The sequence below is a fragment of the Aulonocara sp. 'chitande type north' Nkhata Bay genome, linkage group LG23 (assembly GCF_057382095.1).
Source record: "Aulonocara sp. 'chitande type north' Nkhata Bay isolate Kocher_YH1m ecotype deep benthic linkage group LG23, A_spYH_male_GT1.1, whole genome shotgun sequence".
Classification (NCBI taxonomy): Eukaryota; Metazoa; Chordata; class Actinopteri; order Cichliformes; family Cichlidae; genus Aulonocara; species Aulonocara sp. 'chitande type north' Nkhata Bay.
Window position 1 is genome coordinate 12781897 of NC_141365.1, and position 26805 is coordinate 12808701.

Below are 26805 nucleotides of genomic sequence, written 5' to 3' on the forward strand. Positions count from 1 at the left end.
TCACAAACAGGAAAACACACACACACACACACACACACACACACACACACACACACACACACACACACACACACACACACACACTCCCTTTGGAGATACAATAAGCCTGTATGGGATGGCAGCTTTGCAATGGGAAGCATCTTCATTCAGCAGCCACTTGGCCTGTAGTGATAGCTGCTGCATTCTTTGTTGCTGCCATACTGCACAACCTCAGGCTTACACAACACGATCCCACTCCGACTTCTTCTCGGGGACATTCTGTCACAGCTAAAGGGCACGGGAAAAATCCTGAAATTAAGACTTTACAAATTCTGAGGAGAAACTGGCTCGCGGCTGCAGATGAGAGCGGCTATACGAGGCAGACTTTTCAAAGAACACTGAAAAACCACTTATTATTGACTCTATCGAGCTTCACTTCTTTGAATACTCATCTACTCTGGCTGCCTCGGCTTATTTGCACTGGATGCATAAGAGACGTGAAGACGGGGAGATGAGAGCGAAAGGAAGACGGGGCTGGAAAAACAAGTGATTAAAAGATAAAAGGGAGAGAGCAGATGATGAGGGAGCAGCGGTGTGTGATTAAATGGCGGTGGTGGTCCCATTGGGCTGTGGGTCTTATTGCATTTTAATGGGGGGGCTGGATGATCTTTGACCCTTTGTGAGGCAGTGGTAACACCTTAGTGCAGATCAAACTGCCAGCCTTGACAAACCCCCAACCCATGAAAGGCAGCTGGGCACTGAGAATGAGGTGTGTGTGTGTGTGTGTGTGTGTGTGTGCGTGCGCGCGCGCTCGCTCGCTCGCAGGGTCACAAGCAGATGTGTTTATCCTGCTGCTATGGCAACTCCAGCAGTAGCCTTGGGCAAATAACAACAAGCAAAGCAATGTGTGTGTGTGTGTGTGTGTGTGTGTGTGTGCAGGAGGGAGAATTTGAGATGACAGGATTTTCAAAATACGAGCAGCATGATTAAATATAAGTTTTCAATTCATACACCTCCTGCCTGCACCCCCACTTTCTCCCTCCCCGGTTGCTGGCCTGCCCCTCAATCATCAGTCCCTTCTTTTCACCTTCTCTTTCTCCAGCTCCACATGCTAAGTGGGAACATTGTTACGGTCAATTTGTCCCATTCAGGGTCCCAGTGGGCAGTGTCCCTGCCCTGACAGCCTGCAGACGGAGACCACACTGCCTGAGAGGCCTTGACATCAAGGTCCAAAGGAGACTTAAGAGCGAGAGGGGGAGGAGGGGGGTGACGAGAGGTAATGGGGGGGGGGGGGGGGGTACTCTGAAGAGAAAGGAAGAAGAAAAAGAGACCTGGGTGCCGGGTTTAGCATGAGCCCCCCGGACCGTGCAGCTCAATAGTATTTCGTCTTATTTCATCTGTCAGGCTCACACTAGATTGATGTAGGTGGTGAGAGCTTTGCTCCCTCGAAGGATGCTTCGAATAGTTCTGCTAGGCTGGCAAAAACCCAAGAAGATGTATGACAGCCCAAACAAACCTGATGACACGATCTGGATTATTTATTCAGTTTATGAAACCTGACATCAGAAAACAGCACCACTGTCTAACCAACTGGAGTATTCCCAGTATCACTGCAGGTCTTTACTATCTGGGAGAGGGCAATGCCTGGAACTGGTTATCAATATCATTCGAGAAAAATGGCTTGGTGTTGTTTTGTTTTTTTTTTAAAACAGGTAGCCCTCATCGTGATGGTGCACACGGATAATCATCTGTGCCCTTTAAAGAACAGATAATAGATGCAGAAGAACAAGAAGAAACCCTGGCAGTAAGGAGGTCTAAGAAGGCTTTTCAAATCCTAGTTTCTAATCACAGATTTCAGGTTTCTACAAATTTCTTTCTGCAGTCAGATGGAATGAATGTAAAAATAAAACCTTGATGAGGTAAGACTTAATGCCGTAACATTTTCCTCAGCCAATCTGGAAAACAACGCTTTGTCTGACTAATCTATGTTTTTGATTTCTATGCTGGAGCAGACCCAGTCTCACAGGTGACGTAACCCCCCCGGCGGGGTGCTGGAGGAAGGTGCAGAAGAGGGATTAAGTCACTGCATAAAGGCACCTGTTATTTTAGCACACAGGGTGCAACACTTGCCCCGAAGCAAGGGGTGCAGAGCGGCTGTTGGTGTCAGAAATGAGGCACAAACAGGGCACCCATTCAAGCCAGGCTGGACAGTGCTGAATCACACTTGTATAGGGCTCAGACACACTGACTCACACACATGCCCTCACAAAGTCCATACACAGGAAGGCAGACACAATATGAAGAACACTGGTCCTTGTGGTTCTCTTTGACAGACATAGACAAACTCTCATTCTGCCTCCCTCTTTGACCTGCACACACACAAACAATTCCCATAACTAAATTGCGATTCCGACTCCAGGCCGCGGTGGATCTGTCGAGGGCATGCGTGCATGGTGGGATATTGCAGATCTCCCTAAATTAGCTAACTTTATAATAAATCACTGGGCACTGCTAGCCAAGGATTAGCCAAGCTCCAGTGAGCGGTTTGTTAAGCTTCGAGGAGAAAACGCCGCCAAAAACTGACATCAGCACTGGGACCTTGGAACAGTCTAACCCCCTGCCTCGTTTCATTTAGCCTTGTTATCTGAGTTCTCCATTGACAAAAAAAAAAAAAAATCCTGCTCCTACGTTTGGATCTAACTCGGATCTATTACTTTTTCTTCTGTTGGGGTTTTTCCACTAATCACTTTTAGTGCTCAGGACATCAGCTCCAACATCAGGCACACCATTTCATCAATCGCTTTCCTTATGTTTGCCTTTTATAATTTTTTGTGCTATCTTGTCCCCCACTGAGTCATTTCTCTTGGAAGGAGCAATGCTTCCTACTGTCTAGTTATTTATATACTGAGTGAGGAAGCATTTATCCCCCCTTCACTGCATGCACAAACTCCTCGGATTCAGCTTTGCTCAGGTAGCTCATTATGAATCCCATCAAAAGTCACTTTTGTGAAGCTGTTAACGAGTTCAATCTAATTTCTTTTTCAGTAATGCTTACGGTTATATTAGCCTTATCTGTCGGAAGCTCTAATGTCTGTCTCTTAATAATTTTCATTCCTCAATCTTGTTAACAACCTAAATTTTGATCAGTTTTTCCATAAACACGTCACAATGCTTCTCTCCTAAACTCTCACAGGGTGTTTGGTCCATGGCTTCCAAACAAATAAAACCTGTATCCATTACAGATCCTATCACAGCGGTATTTCCTCTGCCGCCTGTTTATTAATTTCCTGTGATAGCATTTGTCTTGTAATTACTGATTGTGTGATGGGCCTTAAAAGGGATGTCAGCACTTGAGAAAAAGAGGACAGCTCCCACTCTGTCACGTCAAAGATGCCTCGACACATTAGAAGGTTTCCAGTTCACGATCATCTCTGCGTCCTTTTCGCCACAAACTTGTATGTCCCTTAAGAAAGGTCTGAAACAGACTGGTGCAGCAGGATGTGAGCAGCAGGGACAGAGGAACTGTGTGGATCCTGCGGCAGCAACCCCGAGCCCTGGCTGTCAGAGTGGGTGACAGCCCGGACTCGAGGAAGAGGAATTAAAGAGGCTCTTGTCCTCGAAGGCTGATTGACAAGGTAGCGACAGAAAGGTTAGTGGAGGTGCTGGTATTCTCTTAGCTGTGCCTACCCTCACACTGGTCCGGGGGCACTGTCTCACTCTTTCAAGATGTCTCTCTTATTCTTCTCTCCCCTCACTTACACCAGTGCTTATTATAGGAATGCCTCGACCCTTGGGGACTGCACTTTCCAGTCCACAAACCTCAGCTTTGGACAAAAGGAAGCTGAAAAGCAATTTGAATTTGAAACAGGGACCGCAACAAAAACACTGCCCCCAAATGGGAGAACTTCAAGATACCAGGAGCCAGCTACTGAGAAGTAGTGGTCCTTGCACAAAAGCAAAAATGTGATTCTGATACTATCCAGCCAACTAGCCCAATGTACTGTAAAGACAGCAGCTACTGCAGAGGGAGGGGGGGGGAGAGATGACAGAGCTTGAAGGCAGGAGTGGTGGACATTAGGGGCCCAGCGGGTAGGACTTCAGAACAGACCAGCAGCAGATAACATGCAATCACACAAATCCCACTCACTGCACAAACAAACCAGTTCACAGAGAGGGGCCGTCTGACCAATCGGGTTCACTGTGCGTCCACTGTTCTGCAACTCTGGGTTTGGAAATGATGTTTTGTAATTGAGCCTTACGCCAGAGTCAAAGAGGATAAATCAAGAATTCACAATGAACCCTCCGGGAGAACCTGTTTGACTGAGCTGCACTGACACCTCATCACGATGCAATTAGTCAAACCTTAAGGATGCAAATCCATACCGATGGATGGAAGGTGAAGCGCCTTCGGGCTGCGGGCAGCAGAAATCCGCCTGTTTTGTGCGTAGCTGCAAGCTACGCAGTATGATATTTGTACAGTGAGAGCGACTGTAGCGCTGATGCACAGAGACCAGGTTAGCCCGGTCCTGTGGGTCGGCTCGGTTCTGATGAGTACATTTCTTCCTATAATCATTTTTCCCCGAAAAGCGCTTTTTGGCGTCAAAGCGCCACAAAAAGCGCACCACACCTCACCTCCACACCGGACAGCTCGGTCCACTTACCTCTCACTATCAGGGACAAGAAGAGTGAAAGCAGCGCGAGTCCGTTGTGTCTCCTCACTGGGTACAAAATATCCGAGAGCGAGCTCGTTACTGCGTTACCAGATCCGGTGGAGGGCTTTGGAAACTACTCCTCCCTGCCGCACCTGTCTCTGGCAAACGCTGATCTCGTACGCTGGCCTGACATCCCCCAGACAACTGTCCGAACCCCCTGCTAGTGTGAGCGCACACACGGACACACACACACGGGGCACCACCTGTCCACGGTGCAGAACAGCCCACAAAGAGCTCCTATGTCGCGCGGCGACACATGGCATTCCCCGTTAGTGTCTGCAGCAGCACTCCCTCACAGCCGTCCGAAATCTCCCCCCGAGGGACGTGGACGCGCTGGGAGCAGTGGGTGACGAACAGGAGAAAGCGACAACGGGCGTCCGGCACAGTGGCACAGCAGCTGCGGCGTTTGGGACTGACATCTGCCGCTCTCAGCCTCGCGTCCTCACAGCAGTGCGCTCTCCTCCGCGCCTCTCAGAGAAAGAAAGGACTTTTCCTCACCGCCTGTGCGCCACACCTTCGCGCAAAGCCGGGCTCGGGGTCCAGCGCAAAGTCCCATTCATCCGCTGATCGCGAACAGTTCCGCTCCGTGAGCGGCACTCTGGAGCTCCGGTGGAGTCGGAAGACCTCGGCGTTTCTTCTAGCGGCAGTGTGAGCTACAGCATCTCCGGCACTGAGCCTGTTAGAGCCAAAACCTGAAGCAGAATCATGCAGCGAGTGGAATGGAATTGATTAATGACTAATTGGGCTTAAACGGTGAGGCAAGCCCAAAGCCTCCGAAGTCAGGCAGCTGTTTGGGGCATGCGCGCTCCTACAGTCAGCTCAGTGTTAACTCAGTTTCACGGTGGCAAAGTGATGACTGATTAGTGGCGCTAGGCACGAGTTCAAACTCAACCTGAGGCACGCACCTGACAGAGCCCGCCGTTCTTTACTCCAAGAGACCTTTATTCTGAAACACAAACAACAGAAGGTTTGGAGAAGTTCCTCACGGTGCTGACGTTAAGATGAAACAACGAGGCCGATTCAAAGCCGTTTCCTGATAAAGATGAGCATTTATTGCTCTCCTCTCTGTGGAGCAGTGTGGAAAGTACCTGAAATAGGCTTCCAGGGAGCAATAAAGCGGATCCAAATAGCCTACCCGAGGATGCATGTTGATCACACAGTGTCCCAGTGTCATCTATTCCCAACATGCGCGAAATTCACCACATTTAAACCTCGAAACAAACAGCTGAAAGACATTAAAATGCAAAAATGAAATCATCCCCTATGAAAAGAAAGTTGTTTTCTATTAAAAAAAACAAAAAACCTTTTCAAGTGGAAACAATTTTAATAACAGTTCCTAAAAGTGCTGCTCACTGTAATTCCAGAAAAGCATTCAGCAACTTTGAGCAGTTTCCATGCTGAGTTTAAGCTCTTTCTGTATTTGCATCTTCTCACTGAGCCTAAATTAACACAATAGAGGAATAATTCCGTCTCATTAAATCTCAATAAGCCTCCAGTCAAATCTAATTGTTCCTCAGCACAATTTGGGGTTTGTGTTTGAAATGAATGTGTAACCAGTTGTGTTTGTTCAAGTGACACTGATATAAACAAGCAGGACTTTGAAAGGGAGCGGTGAGAGCCGGCAGTGCTGTTGCTGTGTTAAGTTAAAGGAGTTTAAACCTACTGGACCTTTCAGTGAAATTGCTTGGAGCCAAAGCTACTTTTAAGCTTTCATTCATGAATAATTAATTGCTGAAATAATGACTTTCGCAGGCTCGAAGGCTCATGTGTGTAGCTCACTCTCTTTAGCATCTTAATAAATCTACTGCAAGTGCTCTGACAGCCTTCATACAAGCTGCTGATCACACAGCAGAGCCTCTCCTATGAGGGAGATAGTCAAATAGCCATTCAGATTAAGATAAACTGTAATAAAGATTTCATCATCTCTGTTACTTTATGTAAGCAATACTAGTTTTTTAGCGGCAGATGTTGCTGCAACATGAATTTATCCCTTTTCTAAATCCACTTGCGTTCTGTGACTTTCACAGTATTGTAGGACTTTGCTTTGCTTGTTTGGTTTTTTGTTTTTTCTTATCTTCATTTGCACAGCCAGAATTTGCTTGCCCCAGCACTGTAATACTTATTAACATTATTTATCCTGCTTACTTTATCATCCCGTGCCGTCTGTGACTTTGTAGCTTCTGCAATTAAAACTTGAAACTTGTTTGTGTTCTCCACAAGAGAGTTGCTGAATGTCTTTGTACAGGTTGACTGCGGTTACAACAGAGGACACCTCTTCGACAGCGGTATCATTACTCAGGCAGACACGGTTTCCAACACTGGAATAATGATGAGTTCTCCTCAATCTCTCCAATTTTTTCTTCCATCCTGTCTCCTGCAAGCCTGCATGTCTCATGTGTCTATAAGGACCTGAACTAACAACATGCAGTCAGTGCAGCAATTTGAGTACCTGAGATGAGTGGCCAAGTGACTTCACAGAGTCAAATAGAGGAAAAACCTTCATTCCACAAGGATTTAAAATGCCCGTGTCCTTGTGTACACTCCTCAGAGTGCATGCAGTACATGTGTGGATATGCACGTGTGTGACCCTGATTCTCCACCCACATCACAGTTGGACAGCTTTTACTTAAATACTGAAGATACAGCAAAATCAGATTTAATAAATATTAACACAAGAAGAGTCATCGAGTCAATAAAATGTCAGAATAACATTCATTGGTTCTAACTACTGCTTGTATTAACCTTCATAAGCTACTTGGTATCAGCACAACCCAGACCACATTAAACTGAACTGTTTTTTTTTTTATATCTGGCTTCCAAGATGTCAGACTTTCTTGTCATCTTTTAAAGTTGTCTTGAGCAATAGTTCTCCAGGCTTTCTAAAGTCTTTCAAAGATTATGCACTGCACTCTGATACGTGTCTACACGAAACAGACAACTTAGCAAAGAACCAGTTTTAAATTGTAAGACCTGACACAGTACCCGAGAGACGCATCTGGACCTTCAGCTGATCCACCTACTGTTCATTGAAGCGTCATCAGAGGTACAGCACACAGCAGGTGGCTCTGTCGTGGCCCGGGGATCTTGGTGATCTTCTTAAACTTGATGGAATTATGATCACAAAGAAGTCTCATCAGATTTTGATCATCCTTTTTCAAAGCACTCTTGTTCTTCAGGAGACTGTGGAGACCACGAACATTAGGTCTACATACTTTCTTTGTCGCTCAAGGATAGGTAACACTGGCTCCTTCAAACATAACATCTCCTAACCTACGGGAAACGTGAAAATCTAATGATGTCTCTCGTTCACAAACTTCCTCTTACTACTGCTGGCAGTGGTGTTCTACTACTCTAATATTAAAAAGCTCTCCAAAACCTTTTTTTTTTTTGTTGTTGTTGTTGTTTTTAAATCCCCAGATTAGCCCTATTATTCTGTTTCCAGCTACTTTGCATAGAAATGATTCAGGACACAGAAACTTTGAACCATGTTCAACAAAAGAACTCATACCGTTTCATCTCCTGTCAAAGTTTGTGTGCCGACAATAAATAAATAAATAAATATTCGTTTTGTTCATCCTCTTCCTTTCATCCCACTTGGTGTGTCAGAGCAGGAAGGCAGTAGACCTGAGCGTGATAAAAAGAATAAGAGCTGCCATGAGAAAGCCAGAAAGCTTTGCAAAAAAAAAAAAAAAAAAGAGGAGGAGAAAAAATACAGCCTTTGATGGGGAATGCACTTTTTAATCTTTCAACATGGGGAAAAGGGGAAGGGCAGCACAGTCCTCCCCCTTGGGTGTTTCTGTGTGCACGTTAGAAGCAGCTAAGAGGGGATATGCTGATGCCAGAGTTAGATGAACTCTTCACAGGGAGAGCTTTTGACTGCTAAGTTCTTTTTCAGCAGAAATGTGAATGCAAAAGAAAGAAGCCTCATTCTCCAGGGTGACCATTTTCTGTCTTACCAAAGTAGTCACACGGTTCACACAGTTGCGAACAAAGACGCACAGATTACATGCAGGGCTCATGTGATCAGACCCAGTAACCTTAGAGCAGTCATTCAGACTGTTCCGCTGAATCACGTCTGGACAGTGAATTTTATGGTTTTGCACTTCCATGTGCAAGATCCCGAGGAATTCATTAGTAATAAGAAAAAACTATGAATCATTTAAAGCGACAAACAAACCAGTTAGATTTGACTTGTAGCGAAAACTGCAGTATTTGACCTGCTTGAGTGATAGCTGAGGTTTAAGAAGTTAACTGGAAGTGCAGCCATGTGTTTCTGGTTACTTAGCATATGAAAAACAACAAATCGAATCTGTGTGACAATGACGACTCACACCTGGAGTTCTTTAAAATCACCAAATACAAATGGAAAACATAGAATATCCCCGATTTCTTCATTTTTATTTTCCCTTTGTTCCGTTTTATAATGCTGCACTGAACAGAATGCAGAAAATGACCTTGGTAGTATGATTCACACTGTGAGACTGCGTCTACATTCATATGAAATCATATAAAACATCAACGCAATGAGCTCCGTTTTCTCAGCATGATATATAAACAGAGAAGCAAAGGGTTTAGAACAAGAAGCGTTTGTTGAAAGCAACAACAAGTCTTCTTCATAAATGATGGAAGGATGTTTGCTCAGCTTATGAATCTATGCAAAATGAGCAACCACTTTATATTAAATCGTATTTTTATTCATTATATATTATTCCACTTGCCAGCTCTGCATTGAGTATAAGAATAATTGTAATGGTACATGATCATATATAAGTTTTAATAATCTCTGTATTTGTTTTTAATATGCTGTTTTATAGACTAGTGTTAATAAACTTATTATCTTGGTGTGAATTAGTTGGGAGCAATCTAGATGAGCGTGGCAGCAGAGGCAGCCATCAGTCTGTCAGCCTGAATGATGAAGTAGGGCGGTGATAAGGTGGAGGAAATGAGAAGTTTATAGAGAAGAGAGAAGAAAAGTACATTTTTGCTGCCAAGAGGTTTGAAGACAATATTATTGCAGAATTCTGTGGAAAGGGATAAAGAAAACGCCTCAAAAAATGACAGAAAAAGAATGGGATCAATACCGAAATATACTGATGTGTCTTTTATTTTCGCAGAGGTAAAAAAAAAGAAAAGCTGGGAATATCGATGTTTTGTGGAATCCTGCGTTTTGCCTCACCTAACCGAGTCAGAGCAGACAGCAGCTCATCGGGCCTTTAGTTTGGGAAGAGGTCACAGTAATGTGCCATCCCTGTCAAAACGCATACAATCACAACACTAAAGAAGCATAAATATTTCAGGGTCAGCCGGCTCGTTGCGTGTTTCCTCACCACCTCCGCTGTGGCAGCTGACCCGCTGTCAGGGCTCTGGGGTGAAATAAGCTCTCCAAAATAAACAGGGGAGACCCTGAGAGACGGCCGTGGGCATTCAAAAAGCAAGTCATAAAACACAGTGTGAGGAAATTGTGCAGCCTGACTGAGACTACCTGTTGGTCGTCGTAAGATACAGCTGTCTTTTGGTTTGCTGCTTTCCATGTTGTATGCAGTGACCTGGTTCCTCCTATGTTCTCCAACTGTGGCTACAAATCTTTTAGATTATGTTTTTTTTTTTTAAGGGCTGCTAGAGGTTCCCCACAAATCACTTTTCCAATATTCTTTAAGCTGAAGGCACAACAGTCATAAAACGTCTGTAGCCAGTTAAGTTGTCCTCGCTGGGCAATTTTACTCAGAAGATTAAAGACCGTTAGTCTTGGAAAAAGTTAATGCTCGAAGTTAACGATCTCTGTGAGTTTTCATTTTCAGCCTCCACCTTCTTGTAATATTCAGAACAGATAAAACAATGATGTAAAACTCAAGCTAGACAGCAATAATTGTAAAGATGGTCTCTAATATCATCAGACTAAATGAAACCACTCGTTATTATTTGGAGGACACATCTTTATACGGGCCTGCTCAGTGTTGTTTTGTGATTCCAGCCTCTTATTAGTCTGCTTCTTAGCACTCCTAGTGCTATTTAGCTGATGTAACTGATGTTACTGTAGTATGAATCTTTGCAGTATATGTTTGGAACGTGGTAACCAGGTGTGCTAGTATCAGCTGACAATAACTTAGCACTCTACCCACTAAACTGATGACTTTTGGCTTGGAAAAACTAACATGCTAGTGGGCAACACGATCAGTCCAAAACCACTAAGCGACATGGCACTAGCTTCATCCATCTTTTTTAATTGTCTATGGATTCACCAAATCACTGCACCTGGGAAATACACTGCAGTGTTTGTATAGATAATGTATAACTGAAGCTGACAGCTGGCTAGCTTCAGCTTCTTTTGCTTCATTTGTGCCAAAAGCATTAAAATGATAATTAGCTTTTCGTGAGCTCAGATTACAAAACTTCTTCATCAGGGCCAGAAGGCTAGCTCCCCAAAGCCCTAGCTGGCTATTCAGAAAGTGACCAAAAGGTTGCTGTAGTTGTTACACAGGTTAATAATATTATGTTAATAAGTAAGATTATGATGGGCTTAAAGGCAGATTTTCTTACAGCTGACTAGCTAGCTGTTAAACAGCTAGCTGACAGCTAGTTGTTTAACCTTGTCTTTATGCTAGGCTAAGCTAAAATTACTGTTGATTTTGCAGCAGTGAACAGAAAAGTTGCCCTATCAGCTTTAATATCTATCACTGGAAAATAAAGAAAGCAAAAAAGCGCTTCATGCAAAGGAGGTCGAGCTACTCTGATCAACAAAGTATGGTAATAATAAATATGGTACTCACAGAAATCTTCTTCAAGGTCAACTTACTGTCTCTTTATTACTTTAACCATGACAAGTTCACACTCTGACGCATTATCTTTGGCTTGGTTATGCTTTATTAATGTGCTATTGGGAAGACTGTAGTAAGGTCCAGATCAACTTTCACCCTGCAGATGATTTGTCGCCGTGTTGCATGTTACTGATACCTTTAGTTTCAGGTCTCCGGAAATTTGTTGCAGGATGTTGGGAATAAGATTCCGTGGTTCAATGAGACTCAGGAAGATTCAATGGTGCAAATGAAACCCAGCAGGGCTGGTCAGCTATTAATGGATGGATGGATAATTTCTACCATTTCAGCCCTGTTGACAGTGAAGAGCAGAAGGTGAAACAGGAGGTAAGAAATCCTTGTGTTGTGATCCACTCCCAGCACACCTGAGAGTTGTGGATGAATTGAAAACACGAAGAGAGGAAATGAATTTCATTACAGAATAGCTGTACTGCTCCTTACACTCCACAGCAGATTATTGCATGAGTGTTTTGATGGTGATGGATATCTTGTTGAAACAATTAATCATTCAACCAAATGCTGTGAGTAAAACGCCAACAGAGACCGAACATCTTAAAGCATTTATGGTTATTAACTTATCAAAATTACAGATTTTTTTGTGGGTTTCATGGAGTAATTTCAATGAATACTTGATTCAAATGTGTATGCTACAATACGACATCGCACTGTATATACAATACTGGGCACTGGATTGGTTTTTGTACGATTTATTGGTTTTATTTTATGCCCACTTGTGGCCAAATGAATGCCCGAGTAGGCATTTCTATTTACTCTGACAAAAAAACAGGCGGCTGAAGATGAAATCTATATAAATATTTTCAGGTTCTGCTCTCGCATCCATGAAAAATTTCTTCAGATTGCCAATTTATTGCTTTGATCTTGAAAGGTATGTCTTCAGGAAAAAGAAAGAGAGGGGAGAGCAAGGAGGGGACAGTGGTGTGATCATATTACTCTGAGGGATGAGTGATTTTCCTGTTATCTACTAATCTTCAATTACTCAATTTCCAGAACAATTCTGGTCTCAATCAACTGATCCAGTGAAGCAGAGTCAAGAGTTAAGCACGAACAGATGAGAGACTTCTGGGCTCACATTGCAGGGGAGTGTGCATGCATGTGTATGGATTATGCTTAAAGGTAAACAGAGGCTGAAGCAGCTTGGCCACTCAGAGGCAAAGGAGTAACAGAGCTGTGGTCGAGACAACAAGCCTACGTTTCTCGTCTCTTTGTGCTTTTTGTGACTTTGACCTGTCTGCTGGTGTGATGTCACAACCCGAACTGTTACTGCTGGATAATGAAGCAGGCCCAAACATAGTTACAACAGGTCCCGTTCGATGAATATCTGATGTGAACATTAGCGGTAATCAGTTTCCTTTCTCTGGAGCCTACTGCAGCCATTTGGGGAAATACAGAGAGCCATAATGAAAACTGTAATGGCCTGAATAATGAAAATCCTCTCTAAATGAAAAGGGTAAGTTAATAGAGTTCTTGTTATGATGATACACAGCATCCAGCAAAGGAAGTCACTGTACTGGCCTTACTGCGATAAAACACACTGCATTGTCTGAATCCCACTCTAAGTACAAAGGTTATGCAGAAATCACCTCACAGTCCGTGCAATAAGTTCTTTAAATGGAAGGAAGTATTGTCTGTCTTCCTTTGCCGTCCACATTCCCATTTTCCAGCAGATATTTAAATATTTTATTGTTTAACATTTAATGCAAAATAGGCCCTCTGCTCTGGATTTGTGGTGCATCTGCAGAAGAGAAAGATCTTAGGGATGTAAATGTGAAGCGTCTATCTCTGTGTGGGTGAGGCCACAGAAACAGCTGACTCCGTGGGTAAACACTGCCCTCTCAGGGTTTACTGCATTAACTGCATGAAACAGGCTGCCTGACTTTCAGCTGTGACGGGGAGAGCCCCTCTGACACCTACAGCACACATCAGGTCTCTTATCGCTTATAATACACGTGATATAAACACATCCCACAGAAAGGGGATAAATGAAGAAAGGCTGCAAGAAAAGGCTAAATATGGTGTGTAGCTGGTACTCTCTGCTTTAAGTTAATATTGCTTTAATGATGATACGACATTACATGCACAAATCTATTAACCTTTTATATAAATATATGGATCATCAGTCAGTCAGGTGGGTTTTATACATGAGATCAGTTACAGTCTGACATTTAACTCTCTCTAACCTATTCTTCTGGTGCGTTCTCATAGTACAATGCCTCATCTCGCAGCCTCCATCAGTCAGCTGAGTTTGCACGCAGTTAGAATGAAGATGAAGCTGCGTGGATAAAGAAATGCCCCATTAACATATATGAAAAATGGATAGACTTCCTAATTACAAAATAGAATGAAAAAGTATGTTCTGCTTGATATTCTCTTAGAAACACAAAGACACAAAGACACATTTGCAGCATTGTTGTATAGTAAGTGATGCATTATTGGTCCACATGAAAGTTATGGATGCTAAACGAGTGAGGTGAAGGTGTAGACAGAAGATCAGCCACATGCGGCGACCGTCATGAGACACGAGAGTTTGCTCCGTTATTAAGAAAAGCATGTGAATCCAAAGGAGCTGCATCAATGCATCATTGCACTGCAAACCTCACTGGAGACTTTTTCACAAAGGTCAGAGTCTCACCTTTGCAAACAGTGCTTCAGTAAACCCTGTGGAAATGAGTCACGTGACCAAATGTGTGTTTGAGCAAAAGAAAACACCTGCTTTCAGATTTATGGGGCAGCCGCTGGCACAGGAAACATTTCTGAGAGAATCAGTTTAGTAAATATCAGCAATTCCTACATGCAGACTGTCAAAGGAAAGGTGAGGTTATCCACCAGAGCAGGTGTGAGTGTGAACAGTCGTCCGTCTCCCTGTTTTAGCCCTGTGACCGGCTGACGACCTGTCTGCGGTGTACCCCGCCTCTCGCCCAACAACCCAGAATTGTATAAGCAGAAGATGGTGGATAGAATGATTGATGCTGCCCTCAACAACAGTCCCAGTTTCTCACATGGCCCCTTGGGAAAATGAATTTTTGTCACCCTTTTTCCAGATCCACCCTGAGCCTTAGGAAACACACTGAAAGGGAAGCTCTCATGGAGCTCCCTCACTCTCCCCTGACTTAAAAATCAGTGAAAATCTTCAGGCAGATCTTAGCTCTTAAACATACTGATCCAAGACAGCCCAAATATATTTCAGAAAGATTTATAGTGTAAGTTCTGCTCAGATTACAAATGAAAGCCTTTATGTGTAGTCTATGAATGCATCACATTATGAATGAGTTTACTTCAGTGACTGAGCGAATAAAACCAGTAACTGTTCCCTTCGGTCACCAATTTATAAGCAGTCATACAACACATGATCAGAGAGAGTTTAGTATATTTAGCAAAACTGGGATAAAAAGTCCATGCAAGCATCAACTGAGAAATAAAGGGACCATTGTGGTGTGTTGAATTTTCCCAATTCTTTGAATCTTTGGGCTGAAGGAGGGACAATACTCGGTGTATAAATGCTCAATCAACAATCATTTATTTCCATACAATTCAACAGTCAGAGCATTACAACGTCCGGACGGGAGAGATGCTACCAGAGGGTCAGGCACATGTCTCAAAATGGTGACGGGTTGCTCAGCTTTTTATAGTCTCTAGTGGCCCCCAGCTAGTCGTAAAAGCCAAAACATCACATTTTTTCTCTGTTACAGCGCCTAAGTTATGACCTCGGCAGTTGTTTCTCTGCTTTCTGTAAGGTGGGGGTGTGGAATGTGGTCTATCTATCTCCCCTGTCTTAGACACAGAGTCTCCTGCTGACACTCTTCTCTTCATGATTCAACAATTAAGCATGTCAAGAAAACAGTGTAACACATTCCCAGCAGATCAAGGATACAGAGTGATGCACATTTATCTAATGAGCTAATATGTGAATATGTTCTGTTAACTCAAAAGTATAATGAGAACTAAACTACATACAGCTCACACACTCTATATTAAAGGGTATAATGTGATCTACAGCAGTATTCTAATTCAACTACTTTGATTACATATATAAGGTAACATATAATAACAGAATAATCTAATAGGTGCCAAAAAATGATTGATATTTCCAAAAACAATCACCTGTATTTAAACTGTTATAGATAAATTTCAAACTTATACCAGATATAGCTCTCATGAGTCATTTTAAACGTTTTTATCATAAAGTAGAAGTTAAGCATAACTTTTATATAGCCTTTATTTATCCAGGTCTGGTTTTTTTTCATGAAAGATCTGCTCAAGAGGGCAGCAGCAGATATTGTAACTAAAATATAAGATTCAATTTTATTTTATTTTCAATTTTATTTATCCAGCGCCAAATCACAACAACAGTCATCTCAAGGTGCTTTATATTACTGTAGGGTAGACCCTATACCGTTACAAAGCAAAAAAAAGTCACCGGGCCACCGAGCAAATGCCCAGTATCCCCAATGGCCAGTCCAGCTATGGTCGTGCCATCAGTTAACCCTTCGTGCCTAGGGTTGCCGACCTACAATAATACATACAGAGAAAAACCCAACAATCATTTGACCCCATATGAGCAAGCACTTTGGCGAAAGTGGGAAGGAAAAACTTTTTTAACAGGAAGAAACCTCCGGCAGAACCAGACTAAGGGAGGGGCGGTCATCTGTCACGACCAGTTGGGATGAGAGAAGGAAGATAGGATAAAAGACATGCCGTGGAAGAGAGCCAGAGATTGATAACAAGTATGATTCAGTGCAGAGCGGTCTATTAACACATAGTGAGTGATAAAGGTGACTGAAGAAGAAATACTCAGTGCATCATGGGAATCCCCGAGCAGCCTGCACCCATTGCAGCATAAGGGAGAATTTGGGGTCACCTGATCCAGCCCTAACTATATGCTGTAGCGAAAAGGAAAGTTTGAAACCTAATCTTAAAAGCAGAGATAGTGTCTGTCTTAGCAGCCTCGCTTCTGTCAGTCTGCCCCAGGGCAGCTGTGGCTACAACTGTAGCTTGCCTCCACCAGTGTGTGAATGTGACAGTGAATGAATAATGGAATTGTAAAGCGCTTTGGGTGCCAGCGCTATATAAATCCAATCCATTATTATTATTATTATTATTATTATTATCATTATTATTATTATGAAAGGAGTCTTTTTTATTTTTATTTTATACTTAAACAGTTTATAAACCCCGCTGACCACTGCTCGTTTATCCGTGTAAGCACATCTGTGACACAGAAAAGTCACAGAAATGTTGGAAAGTTCTGGCGCAACACCGTGAGCCCGCGGGGCCGGCAGTGACGGGCACTTCCGTGCTGTGATTTAATTGGCTGAAAGTTTGTAAGCCAGTCTTAGGCTCCGCCTTCCTCCCCTGTGTTGAAGAGTAGCGCAGCAGTGCACTATAAAGGCTCTGAGGCGGGGTGGACCGGGTCACTGACCGGAAGTAACACAGCAGGTCATCACAAGACTGTGAACCGGCAGGCTCCCAGGCAGGTGAGTGGCTCATCCCACAGGTGTGTTCCGTCCTGACAGCAGTCGTAGAGCCATGTTTTTAAGCTGTTTAACCAACTAACTCGTGCGGGTTGCCCAGCTGAGCTTTAGCCTTCGGTCTTACTTCCAGTTAAAGCTGCGGAAACAGCTTTTCTTTTAAAGAGAACCCCATGAAGACGAAAAGCTAAGGCACAGATCGGGAGACTGATTCGGAGAAGCCGTTTGTTTGGTGCTGTGTTAAGTAACGAGTCATAGTTCCTCACATGGGTGAAAGTTCACCGAGTAGAAAGGGGAAGCAATGAAAGACGGACCTGATTAGCTCTGCTGGGAATCATCGTCATGCTGCTCAGAGCCTTTGCTTAAACTAATATTGTGCACTCGGTTACCTAAATCTTTCTTAGCTTCAGAGCCTTTCAAAATCAGGCAATCTGTTGTTGTGAGATTTCATCTCCGGTTGTGGCCTCAGTGTGTGGGCATGTGCTCTGAGTAGTTCAGACAGGTAGTGACTTTTCCCACTCGGATTCATTTTTCAGTGGATATTTTCGGTGGATGGTTTCACAAGATAAAAGCCAGAGCTCAGTAGACCACATTATGTTTCACTTCTTTTAAATCGTCGGGTGACCCCATCAAATAAATCCAGGGACCATTGCAGGGCTCTGACTGCTTTCCAGCCCATGCAAAATAACATTACACATCTGTGTGTCTTTTTTAGGTGGAACTAAAGCATAGATTTCCCTTTAACCTACATAAGTGTCTCAGTAGTTTCCGATAAAGCGAAGTCACCTTTGATATCTTGACTTTGAGTTTTAGCTCTGGCTAATACACAGTAGTTTCCCCATCCCCCTGATGTGGCCCAACACTGCAAGGATGTCACACACAAAGCAGTAGGAAGAGGCTTGATAGGATTTTAATGGCCACTTTACTGGATTCAGTTGTCAGTGAGATGATCATTTTGAGAAGTCTAAAGCAGCCGGTTGTGTTGCATAAAAGCCTTCTTCATAACTTGTACTGTTATCGCAGGTTCATCTCGCACTTGATATCAGGGTGCACAGTGTCAGACTTTGCTTTGTAATAAAACTGGTGAAGATCTCATCAACTGCCACTCAGGAAAAAAAAACCGGCGTTGCTCAACCAAGCTGTTGCAATAACGTGTAATTCTGAGTCACGCACAGGCCAGAAAGATCTCTTCTGGATTGCCAGAGCTCACGAAAAACAAAAGTTAAATGATTTTATTCACACTGACATCCAAACTGTGTGAAATGATTGAATAGTAGCTCTATAAAAATGCCAGTCGTGGCTGAGGCTGTTGGATTTGAGGCTCGTCTCTTGCTGATCGCCTCCTCCTGTCAGGTCGATGAAGCCGACCTGAGCACTGACTTCAGGTTGCCGCTGGTTGGCTGCACACCTCAGGATGCTGCTGGCTGTTTCTCCAGCAGGAAGATCTCAGGACTCATGCTTCTCCCATTCATCTGCTTCTGTTGTGTACATCAGGTCATGCATGTCAGACGCTTGTTAACAGCATCCCAGGTAATACAGGTGGAGTCCATTTATGTCTGTATGCCATCTGGCAGAACGCAAGCAGATGCCATCCACATGTTGCAGGCACCAAAGGGAGAAGGGACGGATTTTGCTGCAGATGTTTCTTTCCAACTGGCTAACGGGCCTCTTTCCTCCTTCCTTCTCTTGCTTGTATCTCTTTGTTGTCTTAACTATATGCTTAAGATACAAAGACAGGTATGTGCGTGTGCGTGCATATGCACAAAGACAGGTGTGTGTGCATGCATGTGCGCTAATTACCAAACTGAATATCCCCTCGTTGTTCAATGTGATGAGTCTGCCTACTCTGAGGTTTTCCGAGCTCAGGAGGTGTCCTTTGGGGGCAGTGACTACCCACCTAAGAAAATTTGGTCAGAGTACAGTGAAGCTAATGAGATTGTATTACCTCATTAAATAAAACTCAATGCATTTTCTTTAACTTGTAAAGAATATTATTTCTATATGAGACCCTAATTTAAAAATGCAGTACTGTGCAAAAGTCTTGAGCCACCCCCAATTTCTTAAAAAACTAATAATAATATTTCAAGAAAGTATGGCTTTTGGAAACAAAGGTTTTCTTTTTCACTTTATTTCCTTTCCTATTCAGTTCTTGTATCTCACTGTTGAATCTTTTTTGTTTGTTTAGCCACGTAACGTGACCTATGACACATTTGTCCACACATAACAGAAGACTTGGAAACAGGACAAACTTTAAATGGACTCTTCAGGCACTTTGTTACCAACAGCTTGTCCCAAAAAGACATCATTTGGTCCTCTTTTCTTTGGCTAATTGGAGATAATGTATCGGAATTTCAGGAGCAGGACCGCGCCTCCAAACGCGCTCCGTCCGGTTGTCATCTATATAGGTTCCCCCAGTTCTGCAAGCTGTTCATTCTCGTTTACGTGCCCCACCCTCCCTCCCTCCTTGTTCTCAATTATTTAACTTCTTCATTTCTATTTAGTGCATGGGGATCTGCCAGGCCCGGGAGCCACCGCCAGTCCCCTTTGAGGCCTTCCCCAAACCGCAGCTCAATTCATGTCAAACCATTCACTTTTACCTACTAAAACGCTGTCAAACCTAAAATGAGGATGTGGGCCCAGCTAGTGAAAGGAAGGATAAATGAATCGAGATTCCCAAAAAGCTGTTAGGTGAAAACTTGGCATCTTTGTATGATATGTTTACCTAAGAAGTGTGAGGTCTTTTTTTAAAAAAACAAACAAAAAAAACCCCCATCTACAGCAGACTAACCATATCTGAAAGTCATGTCATTAATAAACAGGACAAAAAAATTCAGCAAAGACCAGACGGATGATTTGGACCTTCAGCCGATCTATTGTTCACTGACACCTCATCAGAAAATGTCTCGGTGGAAGGGCGGCTGTCAGGAAGCCTTTCTTGATGAAGGGAAACGGGGAGGAAAGGCTGAAGTTTATTCAGCACATCTGGGTAGAAAAACACACAGTGGAACAGTCAGTCATGGATCGGCCTCCCCAGAGCCTGGGCCTCAGCATTATTGAAGCAGTGTGAAGAGAACAAAAGGCAGAAACACCCAAAGAAGAGCTTTGAATGTCCTTCAAGAAGCCTGGAGAACTATTCCTGAAGAGCCTCACAGAGAGCTGCTCAGAGTTCAGACTGAGCTGAAGGATAAAGCTGTGTACACCAAATTTTTCATATACTGTTCCATGTATATTTGCACGAGTTAACACATAATTTTTTGTATTATTATTTTTTTTTATGGTGCTTCTGATACAGGTTTTTATAAATCCTAATTCCCACTCCTAGAAGAGACACGGCAGGCTGGCTAGGGTTGAAACGACCTGCAGTGAAACAGAATAAATTGCTGATTAATTTTACAGCGTTGCATGGCCCAGTTAAGTATTACATTTGATCTTCATTTAAGACACTTTTTCATTGTATTCATGTAATATGGTAGTTTTTCACTTGAGTAATTATTTTGGCCTAGTTCTCATTTAAAGAAATATTTGACACCAGCGCAGCACTGCTCGCCGTTTCCCGTTAGATTAATAATATCAGATGTCGTCCATTCTGCCTGCAAGCCGCCACGAGAGCTCGTGAACACTCAGTGCCCTGCGGGACCGCGGTTCGTGCCATTAGTTCTGATTTTCCTCGGACTCTCATCCATATTTTGAAATTATCAGAACTTTCATAACCACAGAGTTCTCTCGCATGATTTATCATCCCTGTTTTCTTTTTATGTTGTCGTCACATTTCCTTCGTTTTGAATGCGAGTGCAAGAAAAATGTGAGGATCCGTGTTCTGTCAGGGAGCTGTGCTCGCACTTAGAAGTCCAAGAATTGAATTAAAGGAATAAGCCCCAGATGATTTTTGTTTCACTCTTTTTAGTAACAACAGGGACTTGCGATGTGTCGTCCAGCCATTTGTACTTTCTTTATTTCTAATACACTTCAAAGCATAAATCATTCTTGGGAGTTTTCCTTTGATGCTGCTGCTGCTGCCAGTGATGTTAGTCATGTTACCCTAACTGCTGTGAAGAGCTGTTAAAATGTCAGGCTTTTATTCTTGCAGTCTTGAATCACATTTTGGCTCAAATCTTTCCTTCAAACACAGATAATCATGGAAGAAGAGCTTAAAAATCATAAGTTCAGTGATTACGTATGCATAATGCTTACGCCTTGACTTAACAAACACCTGTCTCATTAATTCTTGCTTCATACACAGCTTTGTTTTAATGATGCTGGAAGTTGACAAGAAAATACTCACTTCCAAATGTATCAGTTTTTAATGTAGTTTCGTCTGTGTTACATCATAGTGTTGACAAATGAATTTGGCGTGGCTGAGCTGCCTTTCCGCATGCATTAAACTGACAGGACAAAGATTGCTGCGAGATAAAGTATACCAGCTATTTAAACACAGAGTATCATAGAGAAAGCCGTTATTTCATCATGCACAGTGGGCAATGTGAGGCGAGTCTCTGTTTCTGACACTCTGTATTCCACGACACAGATTGAATCCAGCAGTCACAATGGCAGACAGCGGGAAGACTAATGAGAGTGCAGCTCCGGCAGCAGAACCAGCTAATGGAGAGCAGCAGGTGAGGGACACTGTGACCTGAAATGATCCCTAATGCATAACACGAGTCTACTGTGAACTCATTTGACACTTGATATTTCCCCGTTTTGATCATCTACTCTTGGAAATTAATAATTATTCCTTATTGATTACTAATACAGACCTGAAAAGAGCTGAACTATACTGTACTGTGAGACAGGATTGTGCTTTCAATAACGGCGACGGTTCTATTTTTGTCCTAGACTGTTGTTTCACGAGTGAGCAACTTGCCCTTGGTCAGTTCGGCGTGCGAGGTGGTTTCAAACGCCTACAGTACCACCAAAGACAGCGTTCCCCTACTGAAGGGAGTGATGGATGCAGCCGAGAGCGGGGTCCGGACTCTGGGTGCAGCTGCCACCGCAGGGACCAAACCTCTCTTGAACATGATCGAGCCACAACGTAGGTTCCCATCTCTGCAAATCCGATGTAACGTATGATAATCGCACAAAGATGTACCTCAAACAGATATTTCATGCTGGTTGCGCATTAAAGGTGAGAAGCTGAAGTCAAATCCATTGCTGCCTCAGGGATAGAATGCAATAGAATCATAAGACTGTTTCTTTTATTGTCATGAGAATAAACTTTCCAAATTTTATCGTGGTGTAATTTGAATCTCTGACACTCATCCAGTTCTAGCTGTACTGTAAACCTGACACGATGCCTGTTTTTTACGGAGTGGTATTACTCTCACTGATTCTCGCGTTGTGCACTTGTTGCAGTTGCCTCTGCAAACGAGTACGCTTTGAAAGGATTGGATAAGATGGAAGAAAAGTTGCCTATTCTTCACCAACCAGCAGACAAGGTCAGAATATTTTAATGTAGCATCAAAAAAACCTAACCCTATTGTGCTTAAATGCTGTCATAAAAATCCAAAATGATAGACTTGATAAAGAAAACAGCTCTCTGGCCTCCATGTGCTTGTTTTCTTCGTATTGGTGCATTCTGGATGATTTTGACAATACAGAAAACGCAAAATGCTTCGCTGATCATTGCTCATTTACCTCTTTTCCACTAACGTGTTGTCACTGCTGGCACTAATGCAAACTGAGTAGTGGCAGCATTTTACAGCAGCATGAGCACAGTTTATCAGCTAGCATTAATGATAAACACTGGGGTAATTTCAGAGGAAGAAAGTCGTGGAAGAATTTTATTTATTTATTATAGTCGGCACCAAATCGAGCTCCGGCACCACGTTGGTTTTCAAAAGAAGGTAATTATCTTATCTCGACTTCCTCAGGTGGTGTCAGACACAGTGGGAATGGTGTACCAGTCTGTGGCAGGGGCCAAAGAAGCCGTGGTGGGGGCTGTGATGGGTGGCGTCGAGCTGACCCGGGCAGCAGTCAGCGGAGGAATCAACACAGTCATGGGCACCAGGATGGGCCAGATGGTTAGCAGTGGGATGGGCCTGGCCCTCAGCCGATCCGAGGACTGGGTCGACCAGAACCTACCGCTCACTGAGAGGGAGCTGGGTCAGTAGCTGTGCTAATCACTTCATCGAAAACACTGGGTGGTAATGAACCCGTTTGCCTGTTGTTGAATTATATGAATGTGTCTTGACAGATAAAGGTTTAAAAAATGAATAATTGAGATTATCCCAAAAAATAGGTCACAAAAGCAGGATGAGGTAATCTGGTGAAATGGGGGGGGTGGTCATCATGACTGTTGAATTCGACCACCGTGACTGAACACGTGGATGGTCGGTGCTATTCATAGAGAGGCAGGGCATTCCAGTGAACTTCCCTTCTGTTAACTTGGCCCAAAAAGTACCTGCAATTTCCAGCACTCGCAGCTTTGACACCTGCTACTGTGATGTCATGTTATCATGACAACCTGCCATACTCCAATGTGGAAGCTGTGAAAGAGCCCCGTCTCTGATTATGGCTATGTGGCACAATTGCAACTGTGGCAGCAGCACAGTTGAAGTTGTTCCTTTAACCATCAAAGTGGCTTTTAATGAAAGCACAGTGATGCAGCGTTATGTCCTTTTGCTTGCACAGAACTGATCAGAGGCTCTGTAGTGGCTCTTAGCAGCAAAGCTTCAAACAGATGGAGGGGAAAAGTGTTTCCATCAGTCATGACATACCCAACACCCTGTGCAATGAAGATGCTACGTATTTTAACGGTCTATTTCTGTTAGTAATGTCAGGGTCACACATCTGATTTAGCACTCGCCTCTTTCAGCTGCTGTGGCCGAACCTGCCAGCAGCGAGGTAGCTACCTCTTCAGACAACCCCAGCTACTTTGTCCGGTTGGGGAAACTCTCCACTAAGGTACAGGAACGAGCTCTTCAGCACTCTTTGGATCGGGCACGTCACTACCGGGACGCAGCCTATGGTACGGTGGCTCAGATTACCATCACTCTAGACCTGCTAGAAAGCGCCCGCGCCAGTCTCGGTTCAGCAGGTAACCAGATAGGAGGAGCCTCTGAGAAACTCCTGCAGCGCTGGACCGAGTGGAAGCAGAAGCACGGAGGACATGATGGGCAGACGGAGTCTGAGCCAGAGCCAGACGGGACCAAAAATGAGTCTGAGGTCAGGACCGAAAGTCTTTGAAACAGATTATTCAGCTGTGTTTTACAGATATATTTCATAGCAGCATTTTTACTTTGACCTCCTAAGACCCGAACTGTTTCATGTCATGCATTTTTAATTTCTTTGCTATTTGGGCTGATTGGAACCTGATGAAGGTAAAAACAAAGAATTGCCTGATTTATTGATTTTTTTTTTTAACCTGATTTTTGTTCCTTAGAAAATGAGATCCACATATGAGAACATTTGTTTAAAATTTAGTATTGTGGTCTAGACAACCCAAAATGTGATGTCCACATTTGACCTCTGACCTCTCCTTCAAGGTAAATAGACTGATTTTTGAAGGTTGAAGTGATAATGTATAATGTGTAGAGCCACCTTATGACCTCCTCAAGGTCATAAGGTCAAATTTTCATGTCTTTTGTTTCAAACGGCTTAATTCTTTTGCCCTTTGTTTGTCCTGGCAACATTTACATTTCACATCTGCCTGTCTGTCAAGTTGATCACAGAATGTGTGTGTTAAAGACATTATTGTCAAAAGGAAGGGAATGAGCTGCCTAGTTAATTAGAAATGTATTATATGATATAATCTCTATGAATAATGTCCAGTTACTTGCAGATCAATCCACGATCTGCTCCTAGATAATGTTTGTCTTTACTGCACTAAAAACTTGTTGAAGTACATTTAAAAAGAACAAAGAAACAATATTAATATATCCCCTTAAATAAATGCTGCCCAGAGAGTGAGCTTGCTTGGCATAGGTTCACACTCTGAGAGCTTTTTATTTACTTTCCACCGTCATTTCCTTCTGTGTCATTGTTGTGCTGTTTACATTTGGACTGTCCCGTTATCTTAGCTTTACATTTTATTCATTTGGTTTTTGTTTCCACTTACTGGCAGCAGCTTGAAAGGCAGACCCTCTCTATGGTGCGTGGTCTGAGCGACCAGCTGCGGTCGGCGTGTGCCAGCGTGGTTTCAAGTGCTAAAGGTCTGCCGAGCACAGTCCAGGACCAGCTGACCGCGGCTCGACAGTCTGCCGAGGAGCTGTATTCCTCTCTGAGGAACACGAGCACCATCACGCCGGTCCTCCTCGATCGGAGCCGTCATCAGCTGAACCAAGTACGCGTCATGCTTTGCTGTCTTTACTGCTCCAGCTGTGCAGCTGCTTAATTAAATGTAGCTCATAGCTCGAGTTTTTAGTTTCACCCACAGCGCCACCACTCTCCACGTTAGTTCTTGTGTAATGTCACTGGAAAGTCCCATGCACTGCTGATGCTACAACATTCAAGTGTATGTTATACACTTACCAACCACTTTATTAGGTACATCTTGCTACTGCTGTGTTGAACCCTTTTTTTTTTTTTTTGTACAAGGCCTAATTACTGGTATTTGAGTTACTGTTGCTTTCATGTGAGCTCAACACAGTCTGGCAGCAAGGTCAGGTTATTTTCCTGTGACGTCACCAGGCATTTTTATCTGGAGAACTGCTGTCTTACACATTGGATAATATTATTAATTTATTTGTTGGACCATTCTTAATCCTGGATATGGTCGTGTAGGGAAAAGCCCAACAGATCAGCAGTTTCTAATCATCTTTCTTTCCCATTCTGATGCTCAATCTGAACCTCAGCAGGTCGTCTTGACCACATCGAAATGCAGAGAGTGGCTTCCATGTAATTGGCTGATTAGCTATTTGCATTAACAATCTGCTAATAAAGTGGCTAGTCAGTGAAACTAATTTGTTTTCAATCTCTGATGGTGCTCAGTATTATTTCAGATCATTTATCCTCTTATTAACTGTACATTTTTATTAAAACTGTACTGTTGTGTGTGTCCATCCCAGGTTCAGAAGTCTGTGGATGGTGTCATGGACTATCTACTGCACAACACGCCGCTCAACTGGCTGGTGGGACCGTTCGCTCCTCAGATCACTGAGCATGCAGAGGGCGACGTGGCAGAGAAGGCCGGACCAAACGAGTAGACGCGAAGACTTCCTGTGCTCCTCTGAGATGATTCAAAGTGGTGTTAGGGGACTATTTCTAGATGTTGATGAACCAGCTCAAAATAGGTGCCATAATATTCATGAAAAACTGTCATCATCATAATTCTATCAGTTTTTGACACTACATTTATCATGCAGAAGTTAAAATCTAAAATGTGGCCTTAGGAAATGATTGTTTTGCACTTTATTATTTATGGTAGATTTGTTGGGGTTTTTTTTTTTTTGTTGTGTTTTGTTAATCTCTGAAAGATTAATGTGTCTTTAAACATTTTTGTTTGGAAGGAATTCAAAACCTTCCCAAAACAAAGTAAAATCTAGTGGCGTATAGGAAAAATAATATAGAAAAGACATGAGGACATCTTGAATCAGATGCATTTAATTTGTTTTCGAATTTTACCTTCAGTATTCTCTTTCTGGAAAGAGTTAATTGTCATTAAACTGATATGTAAATAAATTTCTAACACTGCAGAATCATGTATGAGCGAGTGACTCTTTATTTATGTTTGGAAACAGCCTCACACACAGGTTAGAAACAGGAGATGGTGTCAAACAGAAAAATGAGGATAAAAATAAGTCTAGAGAGATTATTTGTTTTGTGAAGAAGAAATGATTGATTTCCCTGTTTCATCACAAAAATGGAAGTCTTTTTGTGGAT

The 26805-nt window shown here is 43.1% G+C and overlaps 2 protein-coding genes across 4 annotated transcripts in view; one reads left to right on the top strand and one right to left on the bottom strand.

Annotated features, from left to right (window-relative positions):
* The window catches only part of sema6bb (sema domain, transmembrane domain (TM), and cytoplasmic domain, (semaphorin) 6Bb), a 134719-nt gene extending 129239 nt beyond the window's left edge, over positions 1-5480 (bottom strand). The window contains exon 1 of the mRNA XM_086282258.1: positions 4641-5480. The gene's annotated coding sequence lies outside the window, so the exon portion shown is untranslated. The remainder of the gene's footprint in view (positions 1-4640) is intronic.
* Positions 5481-16870: 11390 nt separating this feature from the next.
* plin3 (perilipin 3) lies at positions 16871-26624 on the top strand. Of its 3 annotated transcripts, none has more exons than XM_086281572.1 (9): positions 16918-16995; positions 20282-20399; positions 21515-21602; positions 21823-22018; positions 22339-22421; positions 22857-23088; positions 23801-24150; positions 25052-25267; positions 25992-26624. In XM_086281572.1, exons 2-9 carry the CDS (start codon positions 20392-20394, stop codon positions 26127-26129), a joined length of 1311 nt encoding a protein of 436 aa, XP_086137698.1. In that variant the 5' UTR covers positions 16918-16995; positions 20282-20391; the 3' UTR covers positions 26130-26624. The 3 variants fall into 3 exon arrangements, with proteins under 3 accessions (XP_086137699.1, XP_086137698.1, XP_086137697.1); XM_086281571.1 differs by having other exon boundaries at positions 16921-16995; positions 25049-25267; XM_086281573.1 differs by lacking the exon at positions 20282-20399 and having other exon boundaries at positions 16871-16995; positions 25049-25267.
* The last annotated feature ends 181 nt before the right edge of the window (positions 26625-26805 follow it).

What these genes read in the sequence shown, in the direction of transcription:
- plin3 (XM_086281571.1), top strand. An exon ending in GCTCACTGAGAGGGAGCTGG is followed by an intron (nt 23,089 to 23,800) that starts GTCAGTAGCTGT and finishes CGCCTCTTTCAG; the next exon opens with CTGCTGTGGCCGAACCTGCC. An exon ending in GCCGTCATCAGCTGAACCAA is followed by an intron (nt 25,268 to 25,991) that starts GTACGCGTCATG and finishes TGTCCATCCCAG; the next exon opens with GTTCAGAAGTCTGTGGATGG.